General features: G+C 43.7%; 1 protein-coding gene across 4 annotated transcripts in view; it reads left to right on the top strand.

The window, feature by feature from the left end:
* The window catches only part of LOC139554702 (semaphorin-6D-like), a 109,048-nt gene that overhangs the window by 79,914 nt on the left and 10,307 nt on the right, over positions 1-18,827 (top strand). For all 4 annotated transcript variants that reach the window (XM_071367748.1, XM_071367749.1, XM_071367746.1 and 1 more), the window contains 14 exons: positions 474-588; positions 801-858; positions 1,455-1,511; positions 1,705-1,806; positions 4,361-4,451; positions 4,757-4,879; positions 6,676-6,764; positions 8,770-8,987; positions 11,286-11,417; positions 11,580-11,735; positions 13,027-13,200; positions 13,833-13,973; positions 15,172-15,249; positions 18,550-18,608. In XM_071367748.1, coding sequence (XP_071223849.1) covers positions 474-588; positions 801-858; positions 1,455-1,511; positions 1,705-1,806; positions 4,361-4,451; positions 4,757-4,879; positions 6,676-6,764; positions 8,770-8,987; positions 11,286-11,417; positions 11,580-11,735; positions 13,027-13,200; positions 13,833-13,973; positions 15,172-15,249; positions 18,550-18,608 — 1,593 coding nt within the window. The remainder of the gene's footprint in view (positions 1-473; positions 589-800; positions 859-1,454; positions 1,512-1,704; positions 1,807-4,360; positions 4,452-4,756; positions 4,880-6,675; positions 6,765-8,769; positions 8,988-11,285; positions 11,418-11,579; positions 11,736-13,026; positions 13,201-13,832; positions 13,974-15,171; positions 15,250-18,549; positions 18,609-18,827) is intronic.

Here is an 18,827-nt window from a genome sequence, read left to right as displayed (position 1 = left end):
TTCAGCAGGGTTGTGTTCATTAGGCACCAATCGGAAGAAAACAGACAATAAAAACAGGGATTTGCCCAATAAGAAGCGCTCATGTTTTCAAAAATGTTATGTTGCGTGCCTTAATGAACAAGACTCAGGACTGGACACAAATGGCGAGAGCGGGGACTAGCAGAGGTTTCTGTTCATTACCTTCCCTCCAGTCTGACCTTTAGAAACAAGCAGGGCTCCTGAACCTGGATCCAGTCCACACTAAGAATAGGACATGACTAAAATGGAAAGAGTCTGACCAGAGAGTGACTGGTTTAGTTTAGCTACTGCAAATCTACGCCATATCTGTTTATTGCCACTAGCAACTGAAAATCCAACAAATACTACAGTATTAAAGATTTAAATACCATAACAGTTGTGGTCATGAATTGGACAAGTCTTTATGTATGTGATAATTCAACTATTCTTTATATTATAATTTTCTCTTTTTGTAGACTCCTACCTATACCCAGGGTTCCAGGGGCTGGTGTCGGACAACGACACAGCCAGACTAGGCCTGGACTTCCAGAGGATGCTGAGGATCAATCACATACTCTACATCGCTGCCAGGTCAGTCAGCCAATCCACTGCCTCCGTTCTGGTCCACATGTTAACAATCGCAACCATTTAAACATCACAACCAGACTAACCAATCTAGGGTCTGTTTCTCGGACACTGTAGCATTTTCAATGGAGAATCCGGGAAACCAACCCTCGGTTTGCCTTTATTTATGAGACTGTAACAGCACACCATGACACTAAATCTTAGTCTTTACCCCACAGGGACCATGTCTTTGCAGTAAACCTGACCACAGCTGGTGACGACTTCGTCCCCCAGCTGGTAAGTTACGTAATCAAACAGACAATCAAATCTCACATGGCTATGCAAGATGGAATACAACATAGAAAACTAAACAGGAAATAACATGGCCATGTGGTTTATTACTGCACACTTTTGATCTGCTTGTTCTCTTCTAAACACAAAGTACCCATAATTTATTTGCAACATCAATAATATTTGTTTGTAGAAGTACCACAGCTTGGCTTCTAGTGAGTTTTCCACACTAATGGACTTGACTGCAAACAATGGCCCTCAGCTTGGCTGCTCCCCCAGCTACCTCCCCCTCTGTTTAACATGAAAGACCACAGTGGAGAACCCTCGAGCGTAACCCCAATATGGCAGAGGTCCAGTAGTTATACCCAGAAGCCCCTTTTCATATCAGCTTCCCAGAATCCCCTGCTGTTGACGGGGCGGCGAAGTCAAGCGATGCTCTCGGCAGGCAGACCCCAAAGGTCACAGAGAGGCCTCTGACAGGCTATGGCCACACGAGCACATTCTGTGATTGCGTAGGTCTCTTTCATTGAACTCTGGGTGTGGTGGGGTTTTCTCTAGAGTATGGGGTCATATTTAGTCCCCACCCCTTTCATGTATTGCAGAAGCTCACATGGAGGTCCAAGGATGTGGCCAAGTGTACCGTGAGGGGTAGAAACAGTGTGAGTATCTATCACCATGTTCCTTGTGTGTCTACTTTGAGGTCAGGAGAGAAACTCTCCCTAGCAACATAAGTGCACCCTATAACATAATTGGATGGTTTCAAGGCTCCATAATTGTATTTGTGAATTGTTGTGATACCTAGTAATGCCTGAGTGCTACTTTAACTATGTATCCTGTGTTTTTCTTTTCCAGGATGAGTGCTACAACTATGTCAAAGTGCTGGTACCGCGGAACGATGAGACCCTGTTTGCTTGCGGCACCAATGCCTTCAACCCCACCTGCCGCAACTACAAGGTGTGTGTGTGTGTGTGTGTGTGTGTGTGTGTGTGTGTGTGTGTGTGTGTGTGTGAGTCTAGGTGGGGATGTGTGCTGTTCATTTCTTTCTTTCATCAAACCTTTAGATTCAAGAGAGCCATGATTGACGTTTGTTAATGTCACTCCAATTAGAAGGCTGTGATTGCTGATTTGCGGGCATGCAGAGACAACGAGCTAGTCATTATCACAATGCCACAATTTGAGTCTTCGTTCACCCCCTTTTTTTGCTAAGCCTTTTGTGTGTTCAGTCCTCTTGCATTGACAAGGTATAATTGCTACCCGGGCAGTCGGTTTGCACTTCGAAATGATGTCAATGTAGACTGACTCAGTTTTCATCACTCATTACTTTTTATAATAAAAGTCAGAGCCATGCTTAATTCTTCACTACTTTTTACAATATGGCTGTAAGAATTCACCTGTGTTTTTTGCATACAATACAATTGGCATACAGTGGGGAGAACAAGTATTTGATACACTGACAATTTTGCAGGTTTTCCTACTTACAAAGCATGTAGAGGTCTGTAATTTTTATCATAGGTACACTTCAACTGTGAGAGAAGGAATCTAAAACAAAAATCCAGAAAATCACATTGTATGATTTTTAAGTAATTAATTTGCATTTTATTGCATGACATAAGTATTTGATACATCAGAAAAGCAGAACTGAATATTTGGTACAGAAACCTTAGTTTGCAATTACAGAGATCATACGTTTCCTGTAGTTCTTGACCAGGTTTGCACACACTGCAGCAGGGATTTTGGCCCACTCCTCCATACAGACCTTCTCCAGATCCTTCAGGTTTCGGGGCTGTCGCTGGGCAATACGGACTTTCGGCTCCCTCCAAAGATTTTCTATTGGGTTCAGGTCTGGAGACTGGCTAGGCCACTCCAGGACCTTGAGATGCTTCTTACGGAGCCACTCCTTAGTTGCCCTGGCTGTGTGTTTCGGGTCGTTGTCATGCTGGAAGACCCAGCCACGACCCATCTTCAATGCTCTTACTGAGGGAAGGAGGTTGTTGGTCAAGATCTCGCGATACATGGCCCCATCCATCCTCCCCTCAATACGGTGCAGTCGTCCTGTCCCCTTTGCAGAAAAGCATCCCCAAAGAATGATGTTTCCACCTCCATGCTTCACGGTTGGGATGGTGTTCTTGGGGTTGTACTCATCCTTCTATTCCTCCAAACACGGCGAGTGGAGTTTAGAGCAAAAAGCTCTATTTTTGTCTCATCAGACCACATGACCTTCTCCCATTCCTCCTCTGGATCATCCAGATGGTCATTGGCAAACTTCAGACGGGCCTGGACATGCGCTGGCTTGAGCAGGGGGACCTTGCGTGCGCTGCAGGATTTTAATCCATGACGGCGTAGTGTGTTACTAATGGTTTTCTTTGAGATTGTGGTCCCAGCTCTCTTCAGGTCATTGACCAGGTCCTGCCGTGTAGTTCTGGGCTGATCCCTCACATTCCTCATGATCATTGATGCCCCACGAGGTGAGATCTTGCATGGAGCCCCAGACCGAGGGTGATTGACCGTCATCTTGAACTTCTTCCATTTTCTAATAATTGTGCCAACAGTTGTTGCCTTCTCACCAAGCTGCTTGGCTATTGTCCTGTAGCCCATCCCAGCCTTGTACAGGTCTACAATTTATCCCTGATGTCCTTACACAGCTCTCTGGTCTTGGCCATTGTGGAGAGGTTGGAGTCTGTTTGATTGAGTGTGTGGACAGGTGTCTTTTATACAGGTAACGAGTTCAAACAGGTGCAGTTAATACAGGTAATGAGTGGAGAACAGGAGGGCTTCTTAAAGAAAAACTAACAGGTCTGTGAGAGCCGGAATTCTTACTGGTTGGTAGGTGATCAAATACTTATGTCATGCAATAAAATGCTAATTAATTACTTAAAAATCATACAATGTGATTTTCTGGATTTTTGTTTTAGATTCCGTCTCTCACAGTTGAAGTGTACCTATGATAAAAATGACAGACCTCTACATGCTTTGTAAGTAGGAAAACCTGCAAAATCGGCAGTGTATCAAATACTTGTTCTCCCCACTGTACATAAAATAGTGAGATTGTTGAAAAGCCAAGAAAGATGACTTGTCTTGTCATTTAGCATTAGAAACGAGACGTAATTACAGCTCATTGAAGGCAGTGAGGTGAAGCCAATCAGACAGATGTTGTTTTGTTTTCCCTAGCACTGTGTGTGTGTGTGTGTGTGTGTGTGTGTGTGTGTGTGTGTGTGTGTGTGTGTGTGTGTGTGTGTGTGTGTGTGTGTGTGTGTGTGTGTGTGTGTGTGTGTGTGTGCACTCCTGCTCCTGCTTTGCCACAAATAGGAGACTGTCCCCAGAGGGACTGGAGAGGCAGCCAGATCATTTATGAGCGCCAGCAAGGGGCTGAGCAGCCACAGCCATGCTAGCAATTCCACTAATGTTGCAGAGGAAGTATTGGGTTTAAGGGGTTTGTGTAGGGCTGGTTTCAGTCCAGGCCCTAGGCCATAATGGCGACAGAGAACTAAGTTTCCTCTCGCTCACACAGATGACCACCCTGGAGCAGGTTGGCGAAGAGGTGTTGGGTCAGGCACGCTGTCCCTTCGAGTCGGGCCAATCCAACCTCGGCCTCTTTGCTGGTGAGTGGCGCAATTTATACATTTAGAGTTTGAAATGTAAATGTTTTGCCCAAAGTCCATTAGCAATAAAATGTAGTCCAAAGCCTAAGTGTTAGGCCTTTTAGGTATAGGTCAAGACTGAAGCCTAGTTTTATGGCTAAATCGATTCTTATAGCATAAATGTAAGTGTTTCATATATGAATTGGTAAATAGATATGACATGGACATGTCTTTTATATAAACCATTTGAATTGTCTTACTATGACTTGCTTTTTTTTATACTATCTTACTTATTAATTGCTATAATTACTCTCTTTATTTTCTAGGTGGTGATTTCTACTCTGCCACCATGACCGACTTCCTGGCCAGCGACGCTGTCATCTACCGTAGTCTTGGCGACGACAGCCCCGTCCTGCGGACCGTCAAGTACGACTCCAAGTGGCTCCGAGGTCGGTCACGTGAATGTCGTGTCTGTCAATGTCTGCCATTTTAACTCATAATTGCATCATCAAGTCCTTACATACCCAGCCATCACAATGTCTTGAGACCTGTCTTAGAAAATGAGGACACGTCTCTATAAACACGTATTGGAAATACCAAGGCATTTTTATAATTTGTTGTTTTCATTTTTTAAATTCATTATAAAGACTAATCACTCACTCTACAACTCTCATGCACATCCATAGCACCAATTGTGATGGACACCAAATCAAAAGTAATCAAGATTTATTGACCAAAAATAACAATTTCAGAAGCAACAAAGTAACTGTAGGTGAAGGTGGTATAGAGATCCAAACAACTCCTATCTTCAAGTCTTTACAGCCAGATAGTCATCTCTTGTTTGGGGATCTCAGATCTCACAGCTGCTCTTCCTTAATCTGTAAGAAAATAACATGTAAGTAGGTATCATTAGGTACCCTGCTATTTTCTTGTACCTTATTTATGAATAGCTCACCTGAAGCAGAAAGCTCTTCTGTCCACGAGGCCTTACTGTATGACACCAGATAGGCAAAAGCTGGGGTCCTATGTCCAGTCTGAAAATGACATGAATCAGTTAAGCACTCCTGTTCTCATGGGAAGAAATGAACGTTGCATGTGTCATGGTCCTGTTCTCACCTGTATTTGCTGGGTGACAGCTTACCTTGATTTAGTTGAGTTGCTGACATGTCTTCCATCCTCGTATCCTGACAAAAGAGAAATAGGTCATGTTCATTGCATAATAACTACCAAAGCACATGTGAAAACAAGAAAGCAGATGCAAGCATCAGTCATAACTTACCTCGTCAGCCTAACCATGCGTAAAGGTCAGCATAAGTCCAGTCTACACTGCAGCACGTGAGGTTGGCAGGGCTGATCAATAAAATAAAAAATCCATAAATGCACCAGCCATTTATCCATTTATTTGGGGGATATATTTAATGTAACATTTAGATGTATTTTCTATTTAATAAAACTGCACAGGAAAGACCAGAATTAGTCACCCTGTTAATGAGAGTAGGTCAACTTTGTCTTGAGACATCTTAAGATGATCGGTGGGGATGGCTGAACGATCATCGAGGTTGAGACATTTGACATCATCCCGTCCCCTCTTTATGAACCCCCATGGACTCCATGGGCAACTGAAAAAAAGAATCATGCATGCATTTAGAGATTTAACCATCGTTTTTTTTAACTATACTTGCTAGCTAATGACAGTTGTTAGCTAGCTAACCAGAGTCTGCACAATATCACATTTGGTAGTGCCAAAACAAGATGTCTAACATATTTCTTCATATTGACTAAATATTATTTTAGCTAACGTACATTACATATTAAAATGCTTTGCTTGCTTTCCTCAAGTTGAAAAGAACAGTTTGTAAATCTTCCAGGTTTGACAGACTACCATTTGAGTCTTATATCAACTGTCAGTAGAATGTTCCATGAATTTGAAATGTTAAACATTCCAAAATAAAGACTATATAAAGACAAAATCTTTTACATTAGTGTCTTGAGACATGTCTTGATACCCATAACATGTCTCGAGATGGCATTGAGTGTTTCTTAAGACGTCTTGAGACAAAGGTGATGGTTGGGTATGTAATTAGTTGAATCAGGTGTTAGTACAGGGTTGGCGCAAATGCCTGAACAGCAGGGACATCTCCAGTAGATACAGATACTCCCCAGAAAATGATGACTCCCCATAATGACTTTCATTCGATCTCACCTCTCACTTCTCCCCTCTTGTTGTGTCTGCTTCCCTCCCCAGAGCCCCATTTCCACCATGCGATCGAGTATGGGAATTATGTCTACTTCTTCCTCAGTGAGATTGCAGTGGAGTACACCACCCTGGGCAAGGTAAAAGGGTGTCCGTGATAGAACCACAAATGTATGTACAGTCATGGCCAAAAGTTCTGAGAATGACACAAATGTGAATTTTCACGAAGTCTGCTGCCTCAGTTTATATGATGGCAATTTGCATATACTCCAGAATGTTATGAAGAGTGATCAGATGAATTGCAATTAATTGCAAAGTCCCTCTTTGCCATGCAAATGAACTGAATCACCAAAAATCATTTCCACTGCATTTCAGCCCTGCCACAAAGGACCAGCTGACATCATGTCAGTGATTCTCTCGTTAACACAGGTGTGAGTGTTGACAAGGACAAGGCTGGAGATCACTCTGTCATGCTGATTGAGTTTGAATAACAGACTGGAAGCTTCAAAGGGAGGGTGGTGCTTGGATTCATTGTTCTTCCTCTGTCAGCCATGATTACCGCAAGGAAACACGTGCCGTCATCATTGCTTTGCACAAAAAGGGCTTCACAGGCAAGGATATTGCTGGCAGTAAGATTGCACCTAAATCCACCATTTATCGGATCATCAAGAACTTCAAGGAGAGCGGTTCAATTGTTGTGAAGAAGGCTTCAGGGTGCCCAAGAAAGTCCAGCAAGCGCCAGGACCGTCTCCTAAAGTTGATTCAGCTGCGGGATCGGGGCACCTCCAGTACAGAGCTTGCTCAGGAATGGCATCAGGCAGGTGTGAGTGCATCTGCATGCACAGTGAGGCGAAGACTTTTGGAGGATGGCCAGGTGTCAAGAAGGGCAGCAAAGAAGCCACTTCTCTCCAGGAAAAACATCAGGGACAGACTGATATTCTGCAAAAGGTACAGGGATTGGACTGCTGAGGACTGGGGTAAAGTCATTTTCTCTGATTGTTTGGGGCATCCGGAAAAAAGCTTGTCCGGAGAAGACAAGGTGAGCGCTACCATCAGTCCTGTGTCATGCCAACAGTAAAGCATCCTGAGACCATTCATGTGTGGGGTTGCTTCTCAACCAAGGGAGTGGGCTCACTCACAATTTTGCCTAAGAACACAGCCATGAATATAGAATGGTACCAACACATCCTCCAAGAGCAACTCCTCCCAACCATCCAGGAACAGTTTGGTGACGAACATTCCTGATGGAGCACCTTCCCATAAGGTAAAAGTGATAACTAAGTGGCTCGGGGAACAAAACAAACCCACAAACTCCAAGCATGGATTATGCAAGAATGGGCTGCCATCAGTCAGGATGTGGCCCAGAAGTTAATTGACAGCATGCCAGGGCAGATTGCAGATGTCTTGAAACAGAAGGGTCAACACTGCAAATATTGACTCTTTGCATCAACTTCATGTAATTGTCAATAAAATACTTTGACACTTATGAAATGCTTGTAATTATACTTCAGTATTCCATAGTAACATCTGACAAAAAATAGCTAAAGACACTGAAGCGGCACACTTTGTGGAAATTAATATTTGTGTCATTCTCAAAACTTTTGGCCATGACTGTACAGTATGAACTGTGTTCTTCAGCTCTGTCCATTAGAGCAAGACATGAGAATGGATGTACTGTGTTCTCTTATCAGATGTATCAGGACTAGTTGGTGATCGATTCATTGTGAGAAGATAAAGGCACCATTATGGTCAGACATAGGAGATGAACTATAATGACAGGTCTGCAGCCTTTTGGACCGGATCCACTGAGCTATCATGAATGGGAAATATAACATCCATTTGTGGGTTAGTCTGGTGTAACCAGCGGGTTGCTGGTTGAAATCCCAGGTGAGGGCAAGTTTGAAAATGAAATGGTAACGGCTGGTGACAGAATCTCAAGTACCCGCTACTACCGGTGTGCCCTTAAGCAAGGCACTTGTTAACCCCAGACAGCTAGAACTGTGGCTGACCCCCTGAGACACGCGACTTGAGAGGCTTGAAGCAGCACGGGGGGGGGGGGGGGGGGGGTCAGCCACAGGAGAAGAGTGCCAAGGATAATAAAGCACTATTCTGTGATATTTTATTATTTTTTGGTTCGGCTCCAAGGTGGTGTTCTCTCGTGTGGCGCGGGTGTGTAAGAACGACAACGGCGGCTCTCCTCGGGTGCTGGAGCGCTACTGGACCTCCTTCCTGAAGGCGCGGCTCAACTGCTCGGTGCCCGGCGACTCCTTCTTCTACTTCGATGTGCTGCAGTCACTCACCAACGTGCTGCAGATCAACCAGCGCCCCGCAGTGGTGGGAGTGTTCACTACGCAAGCTAACAGGTTAGCCTAGCGGTCAAGAAAGTAGTGGTGAATGAATGTTAAATGACTGGGCACTAGTCCATCAAAGCCAATATCCATACATTTCTGATACCCCTTTCATACAGACAGAATAGCTACTAGTTTACCATGCATTCTCCTTTTCACCTGCTTTTTTGTATATCTGAACGGGGTGGGGGGTAAAAAAACATTGACAATTAAAACCCACCTAAAGATCAAGTCAATTAACCAAAATACAGGAATTGGGTCTGTGTGAATTGTTATCTGCTTTATTAAACACCCCATGTAGGGCTGGGCGAAATGGACAAAAAAGAATTGCCTAAAAATAATGATGTCTTTTTTTCAAACTTATTGGCGATTCACAATATATAAAATGTTTTCTCTAAATAAGCTTGCACAATTAAAAGGTCAATACACAGCATTTCAAACAGTCAGGAATAATCTAATGAATTCAGGGCTTATGAAAGTATACCTAAGCTAAATAAAAGCCTTCCACAAGCATAAGACCCACTAATAATTGAATTATTTTCTCAAAATAGTTTAACCTGCTTTTTTTTGCAATAATCACTGATCTGGCTTTCAAGGAGTCTATGAAAATACCTTTTCTTGTTACAAATTTTACCAGAAATATGCACATCCACTAATAGTGACAACCTTCTTGGAGCAGGAGTTCTAGAAAATGAACACAGGTCTCAAACACAATCTCTCAAGCAACAGCCCACATGCTAGTGAGTAGCCAGCTAATCTTTACATTTCAAGTTAGCCAACTTGGATCTATTTGCTTGCTAAAAAGGTATAACAATTGAACTGTTATGAATGCACCCTCCTGTCCAACTGATTGAACGACGTAGCCTCTTCACTTAAGATTGAAATCAAGTGGCCTACCTGGATAAGAAGATGCTTATTTCACAGAAATGGAACCAGTTTCCAATTCCTTATATGAACGTGTCTCTTTATGCTCATTGCACATTTATAAAACACAGACTAGAAAGCTAGCACATAACAGTATGTGGCTAAAATGCTGCTATGCCGCGCACGACAAATACATTTTCCACAATCATGTTCATTGATACTCTCGTTTTAGTAGGGTCTGCTATGTTTCACATGTTGGGAGCTGAGACCTAAAAAGGGTATCGTTAAAAAGGTTAAGTTCTCCTTGAGTGGCGCAGCGGCCTAAGGCACTGCATCGCAGTGTTGAGGCGTCACTACACCCTGGGGTTTGATCCCAGGCTGTGTCACAGCAGGCCGTGACCGGCAGTCCCATATGGCGGCGCACATTTGGCCCAGCGAGGGTTTGGCAGGGGCGCGTTCCTTGGCTCATCGTGTCTGCAAGCTGACTTCAGTCGATCAGTGTTTCCTCCGACACATTGGTGCTGCAGACTTCCGGGTTAAGCGAGCAGGTGTTAAGAAGCAGCGTTGCTTGGCGAGTCATGTTTCGGAGGACGTGTGACTCGAACTCCCGAGCCCGTTGGGGAGATTGGATCGCAATTGGAAATCACAAATCTGGGGAGAAGAAAATCTCTAAAATAAAGGTTCACTTCTCGTCTATTACAGTAAAATCATGTCTAATAGTTTTGGTGTCCATATGACCGATTCTGTTGGACCAAACCTCAAATGCAAATAGCGAGTTGAAACTGCTTGCTGTCAGAGAGGAAGAAATAACTTTGTCTTTTGTTGTTGTACTGTAAGTGGCAGGGGCTTGGTGTCTGCGAGTGGGATGGTGCACACAGCACAGAAGGAGCGAGACCAAAAACCAAACGCTCAAAAAAACAAAAGAAAACCTAGATTCTTGCGATACAGGCATTTGGAATTTAATGTATAGCCCAGCCCTACCCACATGGTTTAACTACACCACCCCACCCTTCACAATTTGCCAGTTACCCACTATGTATAAAAGAGAGATACATGCAAGAAAGTAATAAATAAGGGGATGTTCGAAAGGGGGTCATATAAACATTGCCTTATACAGTATATTTTACAGGTAATATACCACATCTTCTATCTGAAATGGGTATTACACTGCAAGAATATGCAACACCACTAAAACTGGAAAAACAGCGTGATATTCACTCACGCTGGACCTCCTTCCTCGCAGCACAGGAACATTTTTAGTTTTACCACAGAAACGTCTTGATATTGATTTTTAATTATACACAGAGCTGTACTCACCAGATACAAATCATGTTACTTTTTTTTCACCTTGTTTGACCAGCCAACCATGTTTCAACAAACCTTTTCGACAGCTCAATCCCACAAGGCTCTTTTTTTTAACAAGCTCTTTGCGCCTGTCTCCCTCCTCAGTATCCCTGGCTCAGCAGTGTGTGCCTTCTACATGGACGACATAGAGAAGGCCTTCAATGGGAAGTTTAAGGAGCAGAAGACCAGTGACTCAGCCTGGACCCCAGTACCGGAGGAACAGGTGCCTAAGCCCAGGTATGAGACTGTCCTGAAGGGGCACTAGAATACATATGACCAGGCATGACAACAAACCTATGAGTTGGCTATACAGCACCAACAGATCTGGGACCAGCTAGCACAGTACACACCCATGTTTTGTTTAAATAAGACTTGCCAAATGTAATTTCTCTACTTTAGGCCTGGTTCCTGTGCCGGTGATGGCCCGGCCTTGGCCTACAAGTCATCCATCAACTTTCCTGACGACACGCTGACCTTCATCAAGTCTTACCCGCTGATGGACGAGGCGGTCCCCTCCGTCAACGACCGGCCCTGCTTCACCCGCACCACCAGCAGGTACTGTAGGGCAGTACCAAACAATATAATGATTTCTCTTTGTGTGGACAAATGGCAACATAGACAAATATACAATAATGCAATGTAATATAACATTTGATCAAATTAAACATATCATATCAGTATTTTAGTGCAACCATGTACAGTAAATCTAATTAGTCAATGAATGACACTTTACTCAAACCAGATAACTGATGTTCTCGCTCAGAAACAAAACCCAGAAATTGCCTCAGCCTAGCTACTGCTACTGTATTTGACCGGAGACTTTGGCTTCATCCACAAAGTTTGACATTTACTGGCGGTGCAGAGGTGATATGAGCTGTTTGAGTCTGCCTGTCGTACCCCCTGGGTGACCCGCCTGCTGCTTCTCACTGCAGGAAGCTGATGTGATACTCTGGTAAATGACAACAAAAGTCAGGGGTGCATAGGGAACGTGTTATCTCACGCTGCTCCCAAATCTAGAGACGAAACATTCCTGGTGAAATGTCTCAAGTCATGGAAATATTGGAGATAAAATGGGGTTTAAATCATAGGATATTCTCATCGAGTGAGTTGCATTCATGAACCCGAGGAAATAACATATTTTATAGCATAGTTGATGTTAATAAACTGAAAATGACATACAGTGGCTATGCAGTCTTTAGCAGCCAGTTGAGATGACTGGCGTTAGATATGCACGTGCAAACACACAAAGATAAGAACCTGCACATTCTGGAAGCAATCATGGTTAATTTACAAAACCTTCCTTGACTGCCATTCGGGAAAGTGCCAAATCCCCCCCAGAAAGTAGCCTAAAGCAGAAGTGATATTTCAACGCAGCTGCAGTCTAGCACTTCTGTCTACCCCATTTGAGTGTGCTCTCCACTCCATCTTTTGGTGCACAGAAAATGACAGAATCACGTGGGTTAAAATCAGGAAAGCACAAAGGGAAAACCATATCGAACTGAAAGTCTCCCGAGTGGCCCAGCGGTCTAAAGCACTGCTTCTCAGTGCTAGAGGCGCCACTACAGACGCCCTGGGTCGATTCCAGCCTCTATCACAACCGGCCGGGATTGGGAGTCCCATAGAGCGGCGCACAATTGGCCCAGCGTAGGCCGGCATTGTAAATAAGAATTTGTTCTTAACTGACTTGCCTAGTTAAATAAATAAAATAAAATTATAACCCTATGTTGACCCGTATCTCCATGCCAGTCATGCGGTGCACTTGTTCTGAATGACTGACACATTATGGCTGACTAGTTACCAGTTCCGGCCGTACAATCAGCGCGAACTGTGTTTTTCCCTTCTCCAGGTACAAGCTGACTCAGATTGCGGTGGACACCTCTGCCGGGCCGTCTAAGGACCGCACTGTGGTCTTTCTGGGCTCCGAGGATGGCAGGGTCCTGAAGGTGTTGTCCAGCACTCATCCTAACGCCTCCTTTGGCTCTCAGCTCCTGGAGGACATTGATGTCTATAACCCCTCTAAGTCAGTACAGAACCTCTATAAGTCAGTCTATAACAGGTGTGGTAAAAGCAAAAGTCGGTAATGGAATGAAAACCTGACTGTTATATAAGCACCAGTGTCTAATTTCAGCCGGGAACGTCTCCAAATGAATTAGTCTATACCTGATTTAAAGGAATACGGTATAAATACTGACCACGTCATCATAATGACGCAAAAAGCGTAATAGGATGCAAAACGATAAGTCCTATTTTTTGAAAACTTGATTTCTGACATGCAAAACATTTTGGGACTATACTAACAGTGGACTAATGAAACAAATACCCCAAAAAGGTTTTGAGTGGAGTATTCCTTTGAAGCTGTAACCCACATTATTATGGTATTACCCATACCAAATGATCAAAATATTAACTAAGGTAGTTCACAGGCAGAGTAATTGTACTTTCCACACTATATTAGGTGTTCAAATGGTATATACACTTACTAAATGAACATGTATTACAGAGATAGCCTAGCCTTTAGCCTCCCGGGCTCCCATTTCTATCTGTGACTGATGAATTGTACTGTGTTTCACGTATCTGTGGTGTAACTCTAATCCATTAGTATGGTTGTGCTGTAAGGGTTCTCACGTGTCATGTGACCATATTTTGCCACAGGTGTAACGTTCAGGGGCAGGATGACAGGAGGATTCTGGGAATGGAGCTGGATAAGGAGCATCATGCCTTGTTCGTGGCCTTCACCAGCTGTGTCATCAGAGTACCACTCAGCCGCTGCACGGAGCACGGCGCCTGTAAAAAGTGAGTTACAACAAAGCAGAAATGATTGTGTAAGAATGCAAAGAGGAGGATATGCAGTATTGTTAGGATTTAGTACTGCTTTTACACTGCTCAAAATCGTCTGCTCTGTGTTATAACAAATACTTAGTCTCTGGATACCAAGCTCTTTAAATGTCAATTTGTGGTCGAGTGATTTCAGTATAAACAAATATTTATATTTGTTCTAGTCATTTGGCCGATAATGGCGCAAGAAGAGTACAGGGAAGGCATGAGGAAATTACCAAATTCTCCAAATGTATTTGGCGCAGAGAGCATATTTTGGCAAACAACCAAAACATTTGAAATTGCCCGTATAATCAATATTTGAACAGCATGTAAATGTTGGGGGAAATGTTCACGATATCATTAGCACAGAATACAACATCAAGAATATCAGTATAGTTGACTGATCCTCCCATTGGAATAATGGGAGGATCATTTAATAATAATAATAATAATTAAACACCAACAAAAAAACGAATTTCCTCCTTCATAGTCTGACACACACACACTCGCACGGGCATGCACACAAACACAGTAGGTCAGCCCACAATGATGCCGTGTGCATAATCTCCTACTGGTGGGATGTGAGGGAGGCAGGGGTTCATGGAAACAGAGAACTGAGTGACAAGTGAGAGACCCAAAGAAGACAGCCCTCTCTCCTCCTCCCATAGGCAAGTGTATGACAGCCCCTCCCTTCTTTCTCCCTGAGAGCTCCCCCTCAGTCCCCGTGGCCCTGGCTGTCAGTGTGTCACCACGGCTGGGGGAGAGAGACTGAGGACACCTGTCACTAAGATGACTGGCTTCACTCCTCCAGGCGGCCCGTAATGACACACACACACAAATATTTAGAAACAGATGCACACACCTGTCCTCTAAGGTCTGTCACGGGCAGACTTGTCATCTTGGAGAAAGAGCTAAAACACACACTGACACTGTCAGACACAATCACCTCTCCCGAGTTCACACGCAGGCCAGCCAGTCTCGCTCTGCAGAGCACCAGCTGGGGAATAGCCCCAACAGAATACGCTCCACTAGACCGCAGCAGTATCCTTGGCTCAAGTGTGTGTGTGGCGTGTCACTGTGTCAAAGTAGACACAGTCGGGCGCCCATCGCCTGCACGCCAAGGAGCGATATCATACAGGGATTTTAACCGCCTCTTGCCTCGTCATTTTTCTAGGAGTTGTCTGTCGTCCCGCGACCCATACTGCATCTGGCTCCGGACTGGGAGCTGTGCCAACATGGCGCCAGGGTTCAAGTAAGTGTCACTTTCCTTCCTGTCACGCTGAAAGGCATCAATCTGAAAGGTAATAAAGGTTTGAGAGTGTGATCGTATATCTATCATCGGTATTGGGCCCCATAAAAGGAGAGGAGAGTAGAGAGTAGAAGATATGAGGGAAATAAATCTCAAACCCTGTGGAAGTCATATTAAAGAAGAATGTATTGAGTGAGTGACATCATTGTACTGCAGATAAGGACCGCTCTTCAAAGATGCATTTCCTCGCGCTAGTCAGTTTCTTTATACCAGCAAATTATACACTCTGGTGCACTGTATGCTAATATGCATTCATTTGTTTCATTATATCTGCTGGCTTTGGGCCAGTTTCCACTTGTGCAATGCACTTTAAGTGAAAGGAACGCTCAACCACTTAAGCCACAATGGCTTGAGTTCATTGATTTATTTATGAGCTGACAGATACTGCAATCGTCAGGAATAAAACATGTTTTCACCCCGGACCTCCTGAAAATGAAAATAGTCTCTCTAATTCTCTGGAACATAAGAAATGACTTAACAACTGATGGGTTGCCATCGATCAGTTCTCATGAACTGAAGAGGGGTCATTTGACACTGTGACTCATAATCGTTGATCTCCAGTGCTATCGAAAAAGCTGCTGTGTAAGGGCTTATGGTGATTCACTTGGCCATGCCACCAGTTAACCTTGTTCCACAACCCCACCCATTCCCTAGCAGTGATTCTGCTCTTGGTTTCTGTCCGAACCTAGTGCCATCGCACCCGATTCAACTAATCAAACAAATTGTCAACACTTTGTTTCGCTGATATGTGACATCCCCTGAAATCTCCCAGTGGAGATTTTCTTTTTTTTTGTTTTGTTACTTGGTCAGTAAAAAATGAAGATTTTAGATGTGTGGGACCAAGGAGAATAGTGGAACAAGTGCCTGTTTTGACTGCTGCAGAATTGAGTTTCGAAATGGCACTTCCATGGTTGGCGGTTTAGCGCATTTTGTCATGTTGTGTCCGCAGTAAAGGCCTAGATTGAATCTTTTAGATGCTGGGAGAAAAAGTAATTTAGCTTTAAATGTTGTAGGTCATCTAATTTTGGGATTTGTAGGAAAACGTTTCATGACGTTCCTCATTCCAGCAGCACAGGAATTGGTGGTTTAAGATGGGGTTTCATGAACTTTGAGACTATTGCAAGTTCCATGAAGTTCCACTCAAAAGTATCAATCACAATTTTGGATAGAGAGTTAGAGTTCAGTGGACGAGGAACGTTTTCAGGGTTCTGGAAACACCTCATCCAGGACACTGTGGTTCAGTCACTTCCCTAAGATGAGCAGCAGATGGGCCTTGTTGTCGTGGCAGCGAGTCAGTGGTTTCCCTGGAGACTAATGGGTTGATCCAGAGGTGAATGTGACAGCCGCTTTGGCAGACCAGGCCGTCTTTGCAAAACGCTCCAAAGAGCTCCCAAGTGAGGCAACCGGCAAAAAACTAAATGGAGCTGAAGTCAGTCTTGAAGGAACTCTGCAGCCTGGCCCGCCACGGTTTAAAATATGTTGTTTGTTCTCCTAAACTTAAACTTCTATTTAGGCCTACTCAAACTGAATCCTCCGTATTTGGTTGTGAGTGGGTGTCCCTACCTGTGACTGTTTTATATGTTTTATTGGCAAGCATTTGTATAAATATCCAGTGGTGGAAAAAGTACCCAATTGTCATACTTGAGTAAAAGTAAAGATACGTTAATAGAAATTAACTTGAGTAAAAGTGAAAGTCAGCCAGTAAAATACTACTTGAGTAAGAGTCTAAAAGTATTTGGTTTTAAATGTACTTAAGTATCAAAAGTAAATGTAATTGATCAAAGTAGGGATGACCAGGGATGTTCTCTTGATAAGTGCATAAATTGGACCATTTTCCTGTCCTGCTAAGCATTCAAAATTGAACGAGTACTTTTGGGTGTCAGGGAAAATGTATGGAGTAAAAAGTACATTATTTTCTTTAGGAATGTAGTGAAGTAAAAAATAAAAATACCAAAAAAACAACTTAAGTAATACGTGAAAGTATTTTTACGTAAGTACTTTACACCACTGTAAATATCTACTTACAGTATCTGCTTATATCTACTTATATCACTGTGTGAATGCATCTCTGGTAGGTCGTTGTTTGCAAGTATGCATTATCAGTCTTTTTTCTGAGAATTTGCATCTATTCATATGTATGTCTCCTAGTCCTTTGCCCTCATTCATTACAAGTAAATAGAAGAGCTTTAAAGTGTCAGTGAGGGAAATGAATAGCGCTCTCTCGCTCACGCATCCCACACTTTTTTGAAAATGGATACACAGAGAGCGAGTGAACGAGAGCGAGAGAGGAGAGAAAAAGCAAAAACAAACAAATGAACACAAAGCAAGGACTCCGCAGCTCCGAGATGGAAATGGCTGGAGGGTGAATGAGAATGTGCGCCCGTTGGTGTCAGAAGTAGGATCCAACCTAATCCTATTCATTCCCCTTCCCATAATGGACACTTGTGTGCTGCCTTCAAACCGCACATTCCATTAGCTTCCAGCCACTCTAAATGTATCTGGTTGTGTGTGGACCTTTCCTCTCATTCACGAGCACGCTGCATCTAAATCTATCGATGGCAATCAGTGCAAGCGGCATGCACTGATTGAAAAATCCTAATGAGAATGAACACTCCGTGGGTAGGAGGGGAGAGTGGCCCCAAATACAGCCCTTAATAGTTAAAACCCGCACTCGTGTGTTTCACATCCCTCAAAAGTGTGCTGGAATATGCACAGGCAAGACACTGTGTCTGGCTACATATTTTGTTTGAATAGGGTCTGGATTATGACCTTGGCTTTAGTCATAGCTGCCTTTTTCCTCCTGACTGATGCAAGCTGTCCTTGCCAAATGAGGCCCGGCGACATCTGCTCCGCCTGTCACCTGATAGGAAGAGTGATTGTCATCTGACCTTTATCAGTCGTGGCGCTGGCTTCTAATTGGACAGCGTACAAGGGAAGAACAGCAAAAATGGATGTTCTCTCCGTTCGTGCCATTTTCCTGATTCGCCCACCTTGTCGGTGGATGGTGATGTCATAGGCATATGCAGGATGTCTCTGACACAATGTAAGGGCTATAGAAATTCTTCTCTCCTCCACGACTGGCAGGTCGGGCAAGTTCTCTGTGTCAGGATGGCGCTGAATGGGCTTCCAGCCTGGAGTGAATGACACGGGTCCCAATTACAGTTGGATAGATGGCAGCAAACAGGAAAACAGGTGATGAACCTCCTTTTTTTACTCTCTCTCTCTCTCCCTCTCTCTCTCCAGGGCTGGCTTTGACCAGGACATCGAGGGAGACCACTCACTGTACCCTGACAACTGCCACGGTGAGCTATTATCAACATCCCCATGGCAACATGCCATTCACCTAAACATTAGCCCTGTAAAAAGAGGGTCTATTCCTTCATGGAAGAATGGGTTTCACAGGCTACCATGGTGCTATATCAAATATCTCCTCCCCTGTTGCTTGATCTGTTATGGATTTAATTGATGATGTAGCAATTGAATTTGCTACCTGTCACTCTGCCAGCTAACATTGAAGTGGT

The sequence above is a fragment of the Salvelinus alpinus genome, chromosome 26 (genome assembly GCF_045679555.1).
Source record: "Salvelinus alpinus chromosome 26, SLU_Salpinus.1, whole genome shotgun sequence".
Lineage (NCBI taxonomy): Eukaryota > Metazoa > Chordata > Actinopteri > Salmoniformes > Salmonidae > Salvelinus > Salvelinus alpinus.
The sequence above is the reverse complement of the archived record's forward strand: the minus strand, read 5'-3'. Positions and strand labels throughout refer to the sequence as shown.